We start from the raw sequence: 19522 nt of genomic DNA, 5'->3' as shown, positions 1-19522 counted from the left end.
TTATTGAATCATCTTGCCTACAAAGTGTCAACGATGCCACCTTGGATTTACTTGGTTTAACCAATCAGCAACCTCAACCTTTAATATATTCAATTTACTTTTGAATAAAGCAGAGAGGGAGGAGGGTCAGAAAAAAAAAAAAACGTCAGTTGACAGAAAGTGATACGTCTCACTAGCTCCCTCCTTTTCATTCTTGAAGCTGAGTCATTACCACAGACCACTCTTGTCAGCCATGTTACTGAAGACAATACAGTGACATTTAACTGACCCTCTGGGCGGGGGGGCAAGGAGACAGGAGAGGGAGAGGAGGGGAAGAAAGATACAGAGTGAGGGGATGGAAGTTCTGGCTATGATAAGCCACGAGAGGAAGGGAGTAGAGTGAGGTAGAGGAAAGAGGTGGAGGCATCTGTCTTTTTTATACCCTCACATTCCCTCTTTTTCTGACTTCAAAGAATCTCCTGGTGAGAAGGAATTATTCCTGTCCGGTCAACCATACCGCTTTGTTACACCAGTGTTTTCTCCCTGCAACCCCCACAGCCACATTTAACTGCTCCCAGAAAGTCTTGAAAATGGGATGTTACTGGCTTGACTAAAATATTTTAATGGTGCTTTTTTAAGGTAATTCATTAAAGGTATGAGCTCTACTTTGCATGCCAGTTGCTGTTACTCTGTATCACATTTACAGTTGGTTTCTGGCTGTAGTTGTTTCCCTCTAAAGTGCACAGCCCTGAGGGAATTACAAAGATCCCCCGGAGTTTACCATGATGAAGGTTCCAACTAGTAAAAATCCAGGAAGGGCCCATAAACCCCAGACCACAAAAAAGACATGTGGAGCAGAAAGTCTTTGTGAAATGCACCTGAGCTGCCCTCCATACCCGACTGCGTTTTGTAACCCAGAGAAACAGAGAGCGTGGGGTATGTGAGCCGTGGCCGGTCCGAGCTGAATGAATCGATGACGGCTCAGGGCCAGAGGAGGATAGAAACATCAAGAGGTCAGCTGGCAGCCGGCAGCTCCAGGTGGGCTGCGAGCCTGGCTGAGCCCGACCAGCGCTCAGACATCTGCGTCTGTATCAACATTATTTCAGTCCACTGGCTGGACTGCTTGGTGACTAACGGAGGCACTGAATGCATGAATGAAGCAATGCGTTTCACTGCTTGACTGGCTGCCTGGCTGACTTATTTAATGACTGAGTGGATACATGAATGACCCATTGATTGAGCAAATGTTTGGCTTGGTGACCAACTGGCCAAGTGTGTATGAGCAGCTGATACACTACATATGTTAGTGCCTTGTGTCAGTCAGGGCCATTAGCCAGAAATTCAGGAGGTGCCCTCAGACAATACTATCGGTGCATACACATGTATGAGTAATGAAAACTAATAGGTCAGAGTTGCTCATGTTCATTCCTTCCCTGGTGCATATAATATCATTCTGAATCAAATGCAAGCATGGTGGCCGAAGCACAGCGGAGCTCAGACCAAAATGTGTATGGTCTTCTTGATGCTGAGTGTCTACATTTTGAGGAAGTCTACCATCACTGCCTCCATGCAGCTGCTGATTGTGCTGATAACTTCACCTCGTGTTTATAAGACCAGCATGCACCTGCTCCTTTCACCTTATCTGAGCGTCACGGTCCCGCGCCTCCCTTAAATTTTAGGAAAGCTCTGGAAAATATATATAACATATAATTTTTTTTTGCAATTGAAAACCCAATACAGATGTAAATGCATTATCAGGCCATCCAGACATGATATTTTATCTTGAGAATATCTTAAGGTTTCCAGCTTTAAGGATGAACACCCTGCTCAGCTGTCAGCTTAATTTACACGACATTTATAAAAGAAAAGACAGTTTATGAGCCGCACTGCATTTGCGGGGGCATCATCTGATAATTATTAGATTTTACTCTTCCTTTGACAGTCTGAAAGCTCCATCAAACACATTAACAATTTAGTGTTTCTGCAGACTTCCTGAAGTTGACGGCAGGTCTGAACGCAAGCCTCCAGGCCTCAAATTCTCGACGGAGGGCGAGGCGGTGGGAGAGTTTTACCGTGCCCAATTAGGAACAAAAACAAAACCAACAATTACAGCAGCCTGCTTTGGCAAAAAGTTGCTCAATTCCTTAGTGATCCCCCTGTTTCCTGCCTCTGTTGGAGCTGACAGCAAACAAACGGAGGACTTGGCAGGTATTCTTTTCTTCTAGTGAATAACTTGTAACCAGCAGGTCTTCCTCCCGCTGAAGTCGTACTTCAACAAAAGGCGGAGGAGATATTTGATTTTCCAACAGAATGGTTACAACAACGATCAAAGACAGATGACTTATGTTGGTGTGCTCTCTTCAGTTACAGTAATACTGCATTTAAAGTACAATTTTTGGTTTCCAGATTGATTATTACAATGATTAACTGGGGATAATTGCATGTGGAGTCATCAGAATAACTTCAGTCATCACTTAAGTCATAACCTTAAACTAAGATACAGATACATACAAAAATATATGATCCTGCTTCTAATGTCCATATTTTTTTTATAATATCATGGCCTTCAATTATAAATGCCTGGAATATTGATTATATTGTTGGAATATTTATCAGAGGTCAACATGCTGAATTTGACTTTACTGTGTTACTGTGGGATGAATGAATTCAACTCATTTTCAGAATAAGAGCAGCAGAATATAGACAAAAAAATGTAAATATCCTCTAAATCGAATCGGTGTCAGACTGTGGTGGATGAGACCATTTCTAAGCTGACTGTCCCTTTGCTCACGCTGCTGTGGCCGTGTCTTTGAATGCGGCCGGAGTTTGGAAGGGTGCCCCTTTAATGCCAGCGGGGGTATTGAGCGGGTATTGTGAGTGTCTGTGGGCTATTTGGGGGTGTCATTTGGGTCAGTGTCTCCCAAACTGACAGCAGCAACGACAAAAGCGTCGCACTTGCACACATCCACACACTTGAACACACACAAATGTCTTGAAAATTTGTCTGACTATTTAAATTGACACAAGTCTCATGGTTTCCCATGGCAACCCCCGCCCTACACGCCGCACACACACACAATAACATGCCCCTCCCGTTTTCCTCCTGCTTTGTTGAAAAGAGCCAATGGTGCGTTGGCTGGTAACTAGGCACCCTATTTATCAGTTACCAGCACCAACAATAACTGTAATCCGACACCTCCTCAGAGAGAAAGAGATGGAGGAAAACAGAGAGCGTTGGAGTGAGATGGAGAGAGAAAAGAAGTGAAACAGAAAGTCTGTGAATTCCTGGAAAAGAACAAGTTCAAATTCAAAGTTTTATTTATACTGTAGAGTTTTTATTATCCACTGTATTATTTCTTCATTGCGTTTTAAGTTTTTGTTTTGTTGTTTTTTATCTTTTAAAATCTTGAACATTTTATGACACTAAAAATGTGCGTGTGTGTGTGTAAATAAAGAGAAAGAAACACAAAAGTGTGATAGAAAACCAGGATGAGCAGCAGCAGGGAGAAAGACATGATGTGATGTCAGTGTAATAGATACTCTGGTCCTATTTGGCCATTCATGGCTGGGCGGCTCTTAACAGAACAGTCCAGGCCGACATGTGAGGAAACTTTTGATGAGCGGGCTCCCCACCAAGCCAACTACTTGTCCACCGCTACCTTATCAAATGGGATCAATCCTAAAGATTGCAGGAGAAGAGGAGCACAGGCATTCAAATATTGTGTGTGTTTCTGAGTATGTGATTTCAGCATTTGTGCAAAGCAGCAGGGCACCAACTGTTGACCGCTGTGCATTTGTGTGTGTGTGTGTGTGTGTGTGTGTATGTTCCCCGTTATAGCTGTCTGATTTCCTCCTACAAAACAGAATTGCCCATTTGACTCTCAACCTTTGCCTTAACCCCTTAACCTTAACCTCTTAATCTGTTTAATAAGGACTTTAAAGAAAGATCTAATACTGCCGACCACAGTTTGCAATGGTGATTACATCATTCGGCAACATCTACACTGCGAAGATCATTAAAACGCATGGAGATATCTGATATGATATGTATGCGACTAAAACTATTCTGATTACATATAGGACACATCACATACTGCTTTTCTGTCTAGACTTTTTAGGGTTTTTTTCCCTTCGTTGAAACTTCCCCGAATTCAGCAGAAGATTTATGTATGAGTCGGTGTTATCATCATAGTGTACTCCTGTGTGGAGCCTCTCTGTTCAACATTAGCAAACCATTTAATGAACCAAGCCAAACCAGCTCTCTCGAACCAAACTAAACAAAAGAAGTATGAAATCACTCCTCTTCTTTTCATCGCCAGCTCTGACAGGTCATAATGTTGCTCATTCTAGTTTTTACAGGATGACAAGAGCTAATGGCTACCTGCTGGAAGTAATTCACAATATAAGTTGGGACTTGTCTTCGCCTCAGATGATCTCAGCACAGCTACGTCTCCCACCTACTCGGTCCTGTCGTTTCCTCTGCGACTTGATGTGCTTTATTTTCACTTGTTCGGCTTGCTTTGGAAAGACAGACAGGTTGAGTGGAGGAAGGGGTGAGAAAGATTGAGTGTATGACAACCATCTTCAAAAAACACATACCCACCGATATTAAATTACGGATCGCAGTCAAAATAAATTGAATTATCACTTGAAGGTCTTTTGAAGAAAAACAGCTCGACACTTTTACCACTCAATACTTGGAGGCCTTCGACTGAATGATTAATTTAAAGTGACGGCTAAATTACTTTTCGCAATAGAGATCTTCACTTTAACTGTCTCTTGGTTGTCAGACAAAGACAGAGAAACTGTAGCTGGATCATCTTACTGTCTTGTTAATTTTACCTGCAGACTGTGTGGGCTTAAACTTGGCATTGACATGAGGTTTGTTTTTTTTTTTTGTTTTTTTTTGTCATCACATCATCTGGTGAAAACAGAGCCTGACGACACCTTGGACCTGTGACCTTAAAACGTATGATTGGATGAAGTGGAGGGTTTTAACTCAATTAGTCAGCTCGGGGGAGAGGGCGGCAGACGCGGGAGGACAGACACAGCTAGCAATTCTTGCCTGAGTGGACCACTAAGTGGTGATTTTAAGTGCCTTAAAATCCATTATTAAAGCAATGTTTCAGTTAACAGAGATCTGATGCTGTTGTTCGTTGCCTGTCTGATAGAACGCTGTTATGCTGTTGTTGTGGAACACAGAAAACAGTTTTGTTTGAGTGAGACAAAGTGAGCATTGCAGGACATTTGCCCACTTTAATGGACAATGCATTTATTGGCCTTTGCTTTGCTAAGGTTACTGGAAGTGGAACTGAGTTTTCCATAGGGTTCCCCGCACCTCTTCATCTTCCCATTTCAATTTCTCTCTCTTCCAGCGGTGTCTTCCCAAGCTGATTATATCGTCTGGAACCTTTTCACAACAACAAGCCTAATACCGTTTGTTCCTTCCTTTTGCCTTTCATGTCCACATCTGTGCTTTAGTGATCAAGGTTTCCCCCCTATCTCCATGATTAATTGCCTTCTTCGACAATAGTCTAACAGCCGATGAACTAACAAGAGCAACCAATACTAATCATCCCTCAGGCACTAAAACAAACCAGGCGTTCATTTGGGCTTGTTTTGCATTGTCTTGCCTCCTCATCCGGGCTCGTTTAGTATTGTCTGGGCAGGAACAGTGCTTCTATTCTTCTCTTTCTTCTCTCTCAGGGATCCTAAATGGGACATAGATATTCTAGCTGGGTCGGTTCTTGGCCTGGCACTCGATGCCCCTGAGTGCTCTGCTTAAGTACAGCCACTAAGGGCACTTGTGGGGGGCTTGTGAAGGTCCATTCTACTCAAAGGTGGAGGTGGAGGAGAAGTTGATACGGCAGCACAAGCTCCTGAACTCCCTCGTGTGCCAATTCAAAGGTTTGAAACGTTTACAGCACAGTGTGGATGGCTTCTGACCTCTATACACATCGAAAAAGTGGCTTGGGTGGATAATATTTTGTCCACTGGGCAGGGGAAAAAAACTTTCCATTTTAATCAATGCATTTTCATTTCACTCCCACTTAATGGACTAAACTATGACATTAATGTGTTGAGAGAGATGTCGAATGCAATCCAGTCTATCCATTATAGACTCCATATTGAGCTGCTTACATTGTGGTTTTGACATGTCGCTGGTTCAGACTGAGGAGTAGCCTTATCCTCCATTTGATAACAGCTCTACGTTAATGCTTTCAGTAATGGCTTCACAACAGCAAAGTTATCATGGAGACAAGCATATAGCCCGATAACAATAAAAGAAAGAAATTCTGTTAATTGTTTGAGGCAAGCAGGTCAACTTATCTATCCACCTCAAACCACCAGCTAACCTGGATATATGCTGGACTTCTGCCTTCATTTAATATTATATAGTACTCCGCCATGGTTGTTAAACTCCATCATAATTATAATGCTTGCTAGAGATAGCCTAACAATGAAGTATAATGGATGGTTGCAACAGGTTTCTGACTCAGATCAGAAATGGGCATGTTTTTCCTCAGTCTCTCACTTTGAAATAGAACATTCCTGATTTTGAAAAAGCAGCCTGTCATGAATGTGTGCTTACATGTATTTTACTGACCCACCCTGTTTTTTGCAAGATAACCCTTTTTAGCTGATGATTCTATGTTTTCTTTTGTAGACCCATCTGCGTTGACAGCCTCATTTTACTAACAGAGCAAATCACTTTGCATAGCAGTTTGTAGACAAAGGCCTAAATAGGAACTATTTGGTCGTGAAGGGAAGCTGTTGCTGTTTTGGGATTTTTAAAATGACCCTTTCTGCAGTTCAGTCTGCTGTCGTCCCACCTGTTTGTTCAAAGGACTGTCTGATTGGTTCAGTTACTGATCCTGGTTCAGCCTGCATGTAATCCCACCTGTTCTCTGGCTGTAATCGGGATGTTATCCTTCTGACAACTCAAGCACACACCCACCCAACACCCAAACCTCACCCACGCTCCACCCCTCTTCCAACACTCACTCCTGAGGTGAATTGAGTCTTTTGTGTGCCTGCCTCCACTTTTTTTTTTTTTTTTAATCTCCAGTGTGTTCAACCTGGTGACAAGTAGAAGAGGTGGAAGGGGGGAAAAAATTAGGTTCTTGGTTTGTTTGCCCCCCCGGAAGAGCTGCAGGTGTTGTAGGGAAATTAGACTACAACAGCTGTGTCTTAAAGTGCATGTGTGATGATATACGGTCTCTGTCTTTCTCTCACACACACACACACACACACACAATTTGCAACCCTTCCACTATAGTTAATCAGCCCCCTGCACTGCAAGTGAAATACACACATGCACACACTGTCTCCCTCCAGTTCTTTATTGCTGTTTTCATTCCCTTCTTCTTACTCATGCTCTATATTAAATCACATCCAGTATATCATTCCCCTTCCTCTCCCAATTCCAAGATTTCAGCCCGTCTGAGATTTATCTCCATGTGTCTGTAGGAGTGTTCAAAGCCGAGCCCTCTCTGTCCTCAGCACTTTGATCAGATGGACATACCTGAGGGAAACATGGCCGACAGCTTGTGGAAGGAGATGAGAGGGGTTATTGCTGAGTGCTTCCAGATATGAACAAACACACACACGTACACATGAGCAGATGAGTGACAACAGATGGGATTTCTAGTGCTGAGTGTAAACTGACAGAGGTTGTCAGGTAGAATCGCAGCCTCTCTCAGTCCTCATGTAAAGCTGTGATTACAGTGATAGCAAACTGCTCTTGGCTGTGATTGTGGTTGTGGTTTGTGACAACCTCAAGTTTCAGCTCTGCGGTTCTTCCGTTTTGCTCGAATTGGTCCTGTTTGCTGTGAAAAATGATTTTAGGCACCATGAAATGAAACGCAGCAGAAGTCTGGTTCTTATATCTTGTTCTGTGAGAGCAACATAAATCTCTCTGTGGTCTATATGTGTTACCCTGCTGCCTCTGGCATTCCTTTGGTTAATCATCTACTCTTGCTTAGCCTTTGTTTGCGTTTGAAATCAGCACAACATCTTTGTTAAGGTTAAACAATTAAAAGGCAACTTTATAATGTGGAACATGCTTTTCTGCCCAAGAAATAATTTTACTGTCAAGTCATTAAAGAGTGAGGCTGATTTTAGTGGATTCATCCACACATTTGACTCCTAACAGTCTATTGAGGCATTTGAACTGGAGCTGTGTATTTTTCACTAGAATTTTCTTTTCACTGTTTAAGTGGGATGAAAATGATAACAATACCATCTGTGCATATAACATTTGTACCTTTTTAATGAGGAAGCAGAACAAATGTATAATCTAAACTCAAAACGTGTCTGCAGCATGTAGACTGTTGATTTCTCTCATGGAAGGAATGGATTTAAATGAGGATTAAAGTTATTTAAACTTTGACTGCACAGTTTAGATTCTGTTTTGCACAGTAATTTCTATAATTAACCATAAGCAGTGTTGTTGTGTCACTTTTATGCAGATTTTTTTCAATCACAAAGACTAAATGTGGAACTGCCAATGTAAAAGGAAAAGTTTTGATTTAAATAAAAAATGTACTTTTTTATTTAAATGAAAACTTAGCTTAACTTAGCTTGGTTCCATGTGTGATGGTTATTTGTTCGTTTGTTTGCCCCCCCTCAGTCTCCAAGACATTTCTTCCTCATTTCTTCCTCATTTCCCGTCTGGTTAATCTCCTTTTTTCGTTCAGTGCTGGCTTCTGTGTGTTATGATTGGTGGCACTAACCCTCATAGTATTCATCTTGGTGTGATTTTTTTTTATTTATTTATTTTTTAAACATTTTTGTTTTTGAGAGATGGTTTCCTGCTGCCGTTGGTGTACAGGATGTCTGTCAGTGTGTCTGCAGGCTGCTGATACGTGATCTGATGCTGGCGCTGGTTGCCATGAGAGAGAGAGAGAGAGAGGAGAAAGAGAATGGGAGATGGGCCTTGACAAGATTTTGGACCATGATCAGAACGCTTGGAATCACTATTGGTGGGGGGGCAACACTTCCTCTGTGAAAAACCAAGAGGTCTGGAGAGTCTAAGCACACAGAGGAAGTGATGAATGGGTGAGAGGACAAGTGAAAAGATGAGGTAGATTATGGAACTAAGCTCGGAGCATTTAAATGTTATTGTTTTAGGCAGCTTTGCATCACTGAAATATTTTATTGGGATCAAGAAAGAAAAAGTAAGTCCAAATGCTGACAGGCCGCACCGCTCAAAGTTTGTGTGCTTTTGATCACCTCTGGACTCCAACTTATTGTGTGCTTTCCCTTCCTGATTGGCCAGAGGAGTTCAGATGTGTCCAATGGGAAGGAGCTGACAGTTGAATTCCTGCCCAGTGATTGGCTAGAAATCATTCAGGTTACAGGCTTTGTATTGATTCAAATATCTGAGACCTTTTCTTTTCTTCTTTAGCAGAGGCAAAGGGGGGATGAAATTAAGGATAGGGTCACCTTCTGCTCTCTGGGATTTGAAAATACCACACGGCAGTTTTTCATTGGCCGCTTTGCTGTAAAATTTTAACTATGCTGTAAAAGGTGTTGCAGGGTGAAAAGTAGCAGAGACATTTTCTAACAATGCCCCGCCGTACATGCTTCCTGCCTCTGTAATGGCAGGCCTCCCCGGAGGTCGTAACATTTTGAGCTCTCAATCAGACTTCTTTTTAGTTGTGATAAATGTCAGCAGGATGGAAATAACATCATCAGCTGATCATGTCTAATGAGGAGAGCAAGAGCCCCAGTTTGAGTATTAAACTAAAGGAAATAAAGGAATTAAAAGAAAAGGAGAAAGAAGGGAAAGAAATGAAAGCGCTGGGCTGTCATTTAAGTCAGCTCTCAAGGGTTTTAGGAGGACAAGCCCGACCTCTCCCTGTGTGTTAAATGTAGGTGGCGTGTGTCTCTGTGGTAGGTTGGACACTCGTCTGAAACCTGTCAGCCTACAGATGTCTTGTTGGTTTGCTGTTGTTTTACTGACCGTCCCTCCCAGTTACTGACTAAACACTGGTGTTGATTTTTACACCATGGAGTTGTGGGAAGGGGGGTCGGCCACCAGGGTTGAAGTCAACACAATCTCTGTACAGAACGTATGGGCAGATTAATTTAAAAAAGTAATGATTGTCCTAGAGAAGTAATTTGTGTTTTATTCTCAGAGATATGGATAATTAGGTGCTAAATAATGTAGGAAAATGACCAAAGCTACAGATAAATTGGTCACAATTTTCTTATCAGTGATTATTTCATTTCATCCAACTGTTGAAGCCTTCAGAAATGTGTCATTTGATGAACTCCAACTAGCGTATGCCAACGTGCATTTATATGTGTGTGTGTGTGTGAGTGTGTGCTGATGAAAGTTGCTCACTCTGACAGCTGGCTGGAATGTGTGTGTGTGCGTGTGTCATTTTTGCGTTGGCTACAAGAAAAACAAACTGCAAACCTGTGTGTGTGTGTGTAAGAGAGAGAGTGAAAATTATATAGACAGACAGCTGACAGACAACATTTTTTTTGGGAGGGGGGTGTGTTTGTACACAAATGTGTGTTCATTTGTCAGCGTACACAAGCACAAGTGTGTCATTGGGGTGGCTGGCCTCGCAGGTCATTAATAGCCCTTATCACCTCTGCTGCCCTCGCCACCTAGACTACCTGTGTGGCCTACTGATAATGTCTTCTTCTGCTTGCTAGTAATTAATTTGCCTACAATGGGAGAAAGACAAACAAAAATAATCACGAAACAGATTCCATTTATTGTTTTCAGTCACATGAACTTTATTGAAATTTATTTGTATTTGCTTTTATAAGTGCTGTCAAAGGGCAATAAGAAAATCATAACGCACTACAATGCCTGTAAATGTGTTCGACCAACAGATAAAAGATAAAATGCAGATAAAATATCTGCCTGCAAATAGAGATAAGGGGATTGTGTGTCATACTTTAAAGTGTTAAGATCACACAGCAGCGGTGTGTGTGTGATTACATACTTACACACATAGAATTCTTCTTTTCCATGGCATCTGCCTGTGACACACCCTTTCCATAGTTCAGCCCATCCTCTGTGTGTGTGTGTGTGTGTGTGTGTGTGTGTTGATAGCAGCTGGTGGCCTATAAATAGTCCTGGTTGGGGCACCCCTGGAATGAAAAAGGAAACAAACAACTATCATCTAAAAGTGTGTCAATTCTAAAATGTTGAATATTGCTTTTTTAGCGTTGGTCATAGAGTTAATGAGTGAGAGAAGGAACCAGTCCTGCCTTCTTCCTGCCGTATGTGAAAGACATGACTTATCATTGGCGCTGTATGATTGCATAGCTAATGGGGTTTTGTCAGCAGTTCCTCTATCATCTTCTGCTTCACTGCTGTCCTTGACCGTGTGATCGTCTCCGTCATGCCTTGAACTTTTTTGGATGCAGCTCTGGCCCCCTGGAGTGTTTTCTCTGTTCTGTCACCACTTGTTTTGATGTTTCACGCTGATGCCCTCCACCCGCCCGCTGTGCTGTGCCAGTTAAACCGCCCCTCCCACTTTGGGAAGCTAGTAACTCTCAGAGCCATGACTGCATTGGGTGATGAAGACTCCTGTCAGTGTGTAAAAGTCCATAGACTTTAAAATTCGAATTTCACATACAGTGTGACTTCCCTGTTGTGTTTTAAGTGTATTTGTCTGTGTGTGTGTGTGGGGAGGGGGGGGACCTCAGAGCTGATGAATGGGATGCCATTGTATTCCCAGACTCAGGGGGAGACAGGTGTGGAGGGCTGCAGAGGAATAAACACAGTAGCCAGCAGATACTCTGTTAGCGGTGTGTTGAATGAGCACCTCCATTCCAGCACATTACAGCACAGCTGCTGCTTAATGTCACCGCCCTGCAGAGTGACTTGTTAATGTGTGTCTGAGATTGTGTGTGTGTTTGTGTGTTTTGTTGCTCTTGTTACCACCCAACTTGATTTATGTCCCCAAAACCACTATCGGAGTATACTGGTTCGGCTTCACCGAACGAACTGGACCTCCAAGTTGCTTCCCTCTGTGAGTTATTACAGTTGCAGTTTACCTTTAGTCCAGTTAGTACTTAACATGAGGCTAGCCTGATGAATCAGAATCAGGTTTACTGGCCAAGTATGTTCACACATACAAGGAATTTGCCTCTGGTTTCAATTTATCCTAGAACTTGCATATAAATAGAAATATATATTAAAAAAATAGGAACGCACAAAAGAAGTGATGAAGTTCAGTGAAGTAAAAAAAATATGCTGGGGATACAAGGGATGGGGATTATTATTTTCATGAATTACAATAATAAACAGCCTTTCCACACTCTGGTCTGATTGACAGTGCATCTGCGTTGGTGTGAGGAGAGCTTTAGGCTCTGATAAATGGCCTCATGTATGTTTTGGAGTGACGGAGCACCTGTGCCCGAGCCTCACCGTGACTGTTTCACCCCTAAACCTACACACAGATATACCACACTCTGAAGTCCCAAAGCTGTGCAATCTGACCCATCTCCCTGTCCCGCTTCAACAGTATTATCCCCCCTGCCAATTTCATCTGGTCTCACCACCTGTTGTCAGCTGTATTTCACCCATCCTGTGCTCTCTGCGGCCCATAGCCTTCTGTCTCCCTCCATATGCACGAGGGCTTACAGTTGTGCCAGAAGTAGGTCTGAGACCATACTCAGCCCTCCCCAGGGGCAGAAATCCCAGACTGATCCAATTACTCCCAGCCAGGGCTTGAATCAGACCCAGTCTGCACCGAGTGGCAACTACTTAATTCAATCTAGTGGCAGAAGTGTGAGACAGTAAACAAGTAAAACTGTTAGTCTCCAGAGAGTGCAGACAGGGGATGAGGACATGAGCCACATCTGATCAATATGAGACAATATTTAGCATATATTGGCCGTGTTCACGCTTGTTCAGGCTTGAAACATAAGTTCCAATGTAAGAATCTATTCAACACAATGATACAACAGGTGGACTGGTAGCACTTCAGAGGGATATGTCTTTTATTTTGACGGGGCGGAGGGTCTCATAAAGTTTCTCATTTTTATTAGTCCTTGGAAACCTTAGAAGTACGTTTGGCTTACATGTGCACGCCGTGTTTGGCTGAATATGACCTTCTGCTTTGCTGATATGGGCTGTATCTCAAGAAGGGTGGAAACCTGGCCTGGTTTAAGAACACCGGACCTGCCTCAGGCGCTTTGATCTTTGTTGGGAAATCTGCCTTTTTGTATCACTCTACACTGTTTGGTTTACACTTGATAAAGTTGTTAAATATGTGCAACAAATATCTCTCTCTCCTAGATGGGATCCACACCGTTGAAGCCTTCTGCACGCTGCGTGTCACCATCATCACCGATGACATGCTGACCAACAGCATCACAGTGCGGCTGGAGAACATGTCCCAGGAGCGCTTCCTCTCTCCCCTGCTCACCCTTTTCCTCGACGGCGTAGCTGCTGTGCTCTCCACCAAACGGGAAGCAGTGTTTGTGTTCAACATCCAAAACGACACCGATGTGCAAGGGTCCATCCTCAACGTCACCTTCTCCGCGATGCAGCCTGGAGGCATCCCGGGTAAAGGGACGTTCTTCCCCTCCGAGGAGCTGCAGGAGCAGATCTACCTGAACAGGACTCTGCTCAGGCTGATATCTTCGCAGGAGGTAGGGACACGCAAGGAAAGGCGTTCATATTCGCCTAAACACAAATGAACTCTTTCCAAATCGTCAGCCAGAATTTCAAGCCTCTGCAGCCAAAACAACACTAAAGAAGTCATCTAAAAACAGATCAATTCATGTGACTGACTTTTCCTCCTGTCTTCAGGTGTTACCGTTTGATGACAACATCTGCCTCCGCGAGCCTTGCGAGAACTACATGAAGTGCGTCTCGGTGCTGAAGTTTGACAGCTCCCCTCCCTTCATCGCCTCCGACACAGTCCTGTTCCGACCCATCCACCCCATCAACGGGCTGCGCTGCCGCTGCCCGCTCGGTTTCACTGGGGATTACTGCGAGACCGAGATCGACCTGTGCTACTCGGGGCCGTGCAAGAACAACGGCAGGTGCCGCAGCCGAGAGGGAGGATACACTTGCGAGTGCCTGGAAGACTTCACAGGTGAGAGGGAAAAACCGTGAATGAATTCAAATTCACTCACTGAAGCAATGTTTCTACTTATTTTTCATTTAAATTACGTCAAAATATATGATCAGACCAAAACAATCGGACCAAACTAATTCTGCATGTAGTTATGTATACAAAGTCGGTGACAACCTCAGGGAGCTTTTGAATATTGATTTTAGTTTGTTGTATCTTAAATCTGATTGGTGAGGGAGCAAAGCTTTGATAACTCTTTGTACTTATTTTATTTTTTCAATCAGATGAATCAGAAAATATCCCCCCATATCTTTTTTTTGCTTAAGCAACACTATACTGTATTGTGCATCATACAAATGATTATGGTATGTGAATGAAAACAGCTTTTTTTTTCCCCCAATGCAACAACAAAAAAAAAAAGTGTATTGTAAGTGTGTTAGGGGTGTTCTATTGTGTGTTACAATGGCTTTAATGACTTTTACAAGACATCCAAACCACACTGACAGGTTGTAAAGGCACTCAGCAGCTATTGTTGTAGCTTGAGGTCGACCCCAGTGCAGGAAGAGAAAACATGCTTTGTAACACTGTAGTTACAGCCACCTACACACACACACACACACACACACAGTCACATACATACCCACATTCAGTGCAGTAGATTTATTGCTGTATAGAGGTGTAAAGAATGCCGGCTATACTGGTCAAACCAGATCTGTCTCCAGTATCACTTAACCCTCTCCTCAAAACCACATTAGCTTAGATAACATTTTTGCCTTAAAACTGAAAATAGTCATAATGCAGGGAATTATAACTATAACTTAAAGCAGCTCCTGGAAATCCTGGAAGCTGCTAGTGGAGTGACTCTGTGCATTATTCACATGGCAGATGAGCTCCGGGAAGAACTGGAAGCTTTCATCATTCCTATTGAAATCGCTTTCTGAAATATTTCCCAATGTCCGTGATCTTCCTCCCATAACTTCCCCCTCGTACATCTGATACCTGACTGACTGTCTCTCCCTCTAATAGAGCTTAGACGGCCTCTGACAGCCTCCGTCCCTCCTCTCCGCCTGTCTCTCCCAACACTCTACCTCTCCTCTCCTTCTCTTCCTCCCTCTTATCTGATGTAATTACCTGATTAGAGCTGCCCTCTCTCGCCTCCTCCTCCTCCCCATGCCTTCCTACTCCAGCCACCCATCATATTTCCCTTAGCTACATCTCAGTGTCCCCGCTTTGAAGGTCACAGTTCAACTCCAGATAGTCAGGGCCCATCAGGGGCCATTACGGGGCTGATGACAGCAGGGGCCCGCTCTGTCCTCCTTGGGTTTCCTACATTACAGGGAAATAGATCCTTATAATTCTCCCTTGGAGAAAGGGATTATGCTGAGGAGAGAAGGGCCATTAGCTGGTTCCAGGCGGTGATGTTGGGGGTCTATGTGTGTCCTGGGTGGAGGGCTCTTTGGGTTGTTCTGGACAGCAAGTTGACACACAACCCTGCATGGGACAAGAAGACACCTATTACAAGTAATATTACAGTCAGAAAGAGGTCTCCTGGTGTATTAGTGGAGGAATTTAAATGAGCAACGCCAGGAAACTCGGCCCAACTCTTATTTTGGACAAAGTTAGATCCACATAGTGATTCAAATGGAATTTCCCACAGAGGGAAACCCGGCAGTAAATGTAATATAATAAAGTTAAATTTCAGCTATAACTCACTCAGTAGAGTGAGTTATTTCTTCCAGCTTCTGGACATCTGTATTCCACTATATTCCACCTGCACATACTGTAATCTCTCTGTGTAACTGCCCTGAACAGTTCTTGAGACACGCATTAGCTTCTAAGCATTTTATTTCATTGGCTTTTAAAGCTTTGGGACCAACGGTTGTGCTCTTTGCATTTTTCTAGCAAACATAAAATGTTACCATTCATGTTGTCTGCCTGTCTCTTCCAGTCTCGGTCGGTGATTCTTACTCTGTTCATTCATTTAGTGCATCTGAGTCCGTCTGTCGCAGTTTAGTCTTCTCTCTCTACAGTGAACAACAGAGATAAAGTTTCTCCCCTGACAGAGACTGCTGTGTTTTCACAGCAGAAGTGCATACCTGCATATTAAAAGACTGACGAATCACACAAGCCTATTTAGATACCTTTATCCAGTTTCAATTGAAAACTAAAAGCTCATATAAAAAAAGATTCTTGGTAATATTGGACTCTCTTAGTTAAAGTTGATGTTAATTAATTTGAACATTTTCAACCCAGAAACAATGGTAGTCATGCAGCGCATTAATTTGATATCTTCTCTAACTTCATAAAAACCCAAACTGGAGTGAGACTAACAAGGATTTAGCTATCCGGCTTTTATCTGATCTTTACCAGCTTTAAAAGTATCAGCATGACTTTAGTCATGGATTGGACTTAATGCTTGGATTTCATCCACGTCTTCAACACCGCTCTCTTTCTTTCTGTTTTGCCCTCATCACTCCTTTTGCACACTATCTCTATCCTCTCTCTCCTCTTCAAATATGACCAAATTACTCCGCGGCTAAGACCTCTGGCCTCTGATGTCTTACAGGGAGCTTAACTGCACCGATACACGCATTGTTTTATTAGTGTAAGTGTGTAGTGTAAGCTTGATTGATAATCAGAGGGAACCTGTTAAAACAACTGGATTCCAGTCAGCTGATGTAAGGTCTGTATTGCAGTCAACGGTGGAGAACACCCTTCATAGAAAAGATGAAATGATAAGAATTTGACGAGGTGATATGACAGGTAATTTATCATTCAGAGCACTGTTGAACCCACGGCACCTACGCACTGTGCGTGGTAGTGGTTATAGATACACAGTTTGAAGCTTCAACACAAGTGATTTCTTTTTTTTTGCTCACAGGTGAACACTGTGAACTGAACGCGTCATCGGGTCGCTGTGTGCCCGGAGTGTGTAAGAACGGCGGCAAGTGTGTCAACCGGCTGGCAGGCGGCTTCATGTGCCAGTGTCCACCAGGGGCGTACGAGAAGCCCTACTGTGAGATGACCACCCGCAGCTTCCCCGGACAGTCCTTCATCACCTTCAGAGGCCTCCGGCAAAGGTTCCACTTCACCGTCTCTTTCATGTAAGTGCTTTCTCACCTCCCTTTCCCCTTCTGCTCCTCTCTGTCCTGTCTTATTAGTTACCACAAACTGCCAGACACTCCCTTTCAAATTAGAGACACCTGAACTGACTTCGCCTCAAGCTTTTTGCTGTCATAACCAGTTTATATGGAAAAAAAGAGGCAGATGGATAAATGAATATCGTTGGAGATTTTGAAATAATGGGTACTTTCTCCGTGACCAGTGGTTTGACCTTTCAGGCTGAGGTAACGGTCGCGGTAGCAGATACAGAGTAGAAGATGTAGTTTCCTAAGTCAACAACATCAGCATTTGACTCCATTCTTGAAGTACTGCAGGTACTAACACAGCCAACACTGTAGCAACACTGTGGCTTTTTTAATTTCAAACATTTTTAAAAAATATATTCCTCTTTGTAATATGTGTCCTGGTCTTTGAATAAATGCTAATTGTTAGTACTCTTGAGAGTATGCTTTAGATAGACAAGCTATCTAACAGTTTTAGCTTGTCCTAAAGCAGATAAACAAATTTGGAACCATTGTTCACACTTTCAATTTGTACTTTTGGCTTTGCAGATAATTCATGCCCCCCCCAATATCACTGATATTGATATTAAAATTGAGAATGTTTAGTTAAGTAAGCTGTATAGGATCAAATAATGCCCTTTTAAGTATTGCAAAAATGAATTCAGTTTTGGGTTATAAAATATTGGCTACATAATATAATATAATACACAATGTAATTTTTTTCCCCTTTCCCATATGAGATTGCTACACCACACATCTTTCCACTATACCAGCAGTAATCTTTGATGATGGTAATTTAGGGAGTGGAATGAGCTGCACAAATAAACAGAGCTGAAGTGTGTCAACCGGGGCGTGTCGAGACCCGCGTATACTTTTCCATTGTGTGTCAGTTCCCTCCTTTCAATGGCAGCATGCATAAACGCATATAAGAGCACAGAAGACACACACTCTGCCTAAATGAGGGGGACTTCATGAGATAGATTTGTGTTCTCACACTTTTAAACAAAGTGAGAGCGCTGAAAGAAAATAAGCAAAGTCCTGCCAGATTCAATCAAACAGTAAATATGTGCTGAGAAAAACTTTATCACCTTTTTTCATTCCCAGTAATAAGTGAGAAAAGTTTGACAGCTTAGCTTATCATGATGATGATGATGATGATGATGACGGTGAGAAAGGTTTGCAGCCCGGTGAAAACAGGAAAGGCTGTGTGATGAGTTTCTCTTATCAGTGTGTGGCTACAGCCATCCTGGCTTCCTGCCCTCCTCACCTCACTGGCATCTGCTGGCTGACTCCTCTGCCCTCACCTTACACTCTTCACACACAAACAGCCACACACGTGAACTCTGTACTCTCATGTGAAGGTGCTGGCTCAGTCGCCAGGTCTCTCTCGCTCTCTCACATCTGGGATAGGCTTGTGCATCGTCTAATGCGGGCGAGCGGTTTCCTCTCTGCAGCCTGCTGGCTTTGACACATCCTGCCTTTCCTTTCCAAGTGACTTTTCCTCAAGAGCTCCTCGGTCCTTACGTCGTAAAGCTATCTGCATGGCTGTCAACCGATAAGTCCCGGTCTGTTTGAGTTGGATAGATCCTTAGAAATGACAGGAAGCATGCCAGAGTAGGGAAAAAAATAGCAGGAATTCACTCTACCTTTTCAACAACAGAAGTCTGAAAAGTCACGGTCTGACATACATCTTTCATATAGCAAAAAAGCTAATTCCACACACTGTCTTGTATGCCAACATCGTTAAGAGGGTTCCACATTACATACATTTTCAGTTTTAACCGTTGATTTCTGGTCATGCTGCTGAAAGCTGAAAGAAATCTCATCTGTCTCTGCAGGTTTGCCACCAGAGAAAGAAACGCCCTGCTCCTCTACAATGGCAGATTTAATGAGAAGCATGATTTCATCGCCCTGGAGATAATCAACGAACAGATTCAGCTCACCTTCTCTGGAGGTTAGGCCTCACATCGTGTGTGTTTGTCTGGTGGTGTATGTGTGTTGACCACTCACAGTGATTGCTCTTAATATCAGCGACACTTTAAGTAGATTAAGGCAGGGCTGAGCACACTTTATCTAAAAGGACTTTCACAAAGAGCTGGCTAAATAGTTCTTATCAGCATTCATTTTCTTTTCAAAGGCTGAATGTTGTGTTTTTTTGTGCAGGAACGCAAGAGCGATAGTTTTGTGTGTGTTACTATATTGAAGGTAGTTACTTTCTACCAGGCCGATTAACAACGGTTCAGACATTTAACTGGACACTAGCCCAGGACACACACACACACACACACACACACACACACACACACACACACTTAAGTCACTCAAAATTTGTCTTTCTCCAGCAACAAATTTTGAAGCACA

General features: G+C 43.0%; 1 protein-coding gene across 2 annotated transcripts in view; it reads left to right on the top strand.

The window, feature by feature from the left end:
* The window catches only part of celsr1a (cadherin EGF LAG seven-pass G-type receptor 1a), a 78601-nt gene that overhangs the window by 19974 nt on the left and 39105 nt on the right, over positions 1–19522 (top strand). For both annotated transcript variants that reach the window (XM_029494789.1, XM_029494790.1), the window contains exons 2-5: positions 13253–13608; positions 13769–14057; positions 16918–17140; positions 19000–19115. In XM_029494789.1, coding sequence (XP_029350649.1) covers positions 13253–13608; positions 13769–14057; positions 16918–17140; positions 19000–19115 — 984 coding nt within the window. The remainder of the gene's footprint in view (positions 1–13252; positions 13609–13768; positions 14058–16917; positions 17141–18999; positions 19116–19522) is intronic.

Source organism: Echeneis naucrates, chromosome 23 (assembly GCF_900963305.1).
Source record: "Echeneis naucrates chromosome 23, fEcheNa1.1, whole genome shotgun sequence".
NCBI lineage: Eukaryota > Metazoa > Chordata > Actinopteri > Carangiformes > Echeneidae > Echeneis > Echeneis naucrates.
The sequence above is the reverse complement of the archived record's forward strand: the minus strand, read 5'-3'. Positions and strand labels throughout refer to the sequence as shown.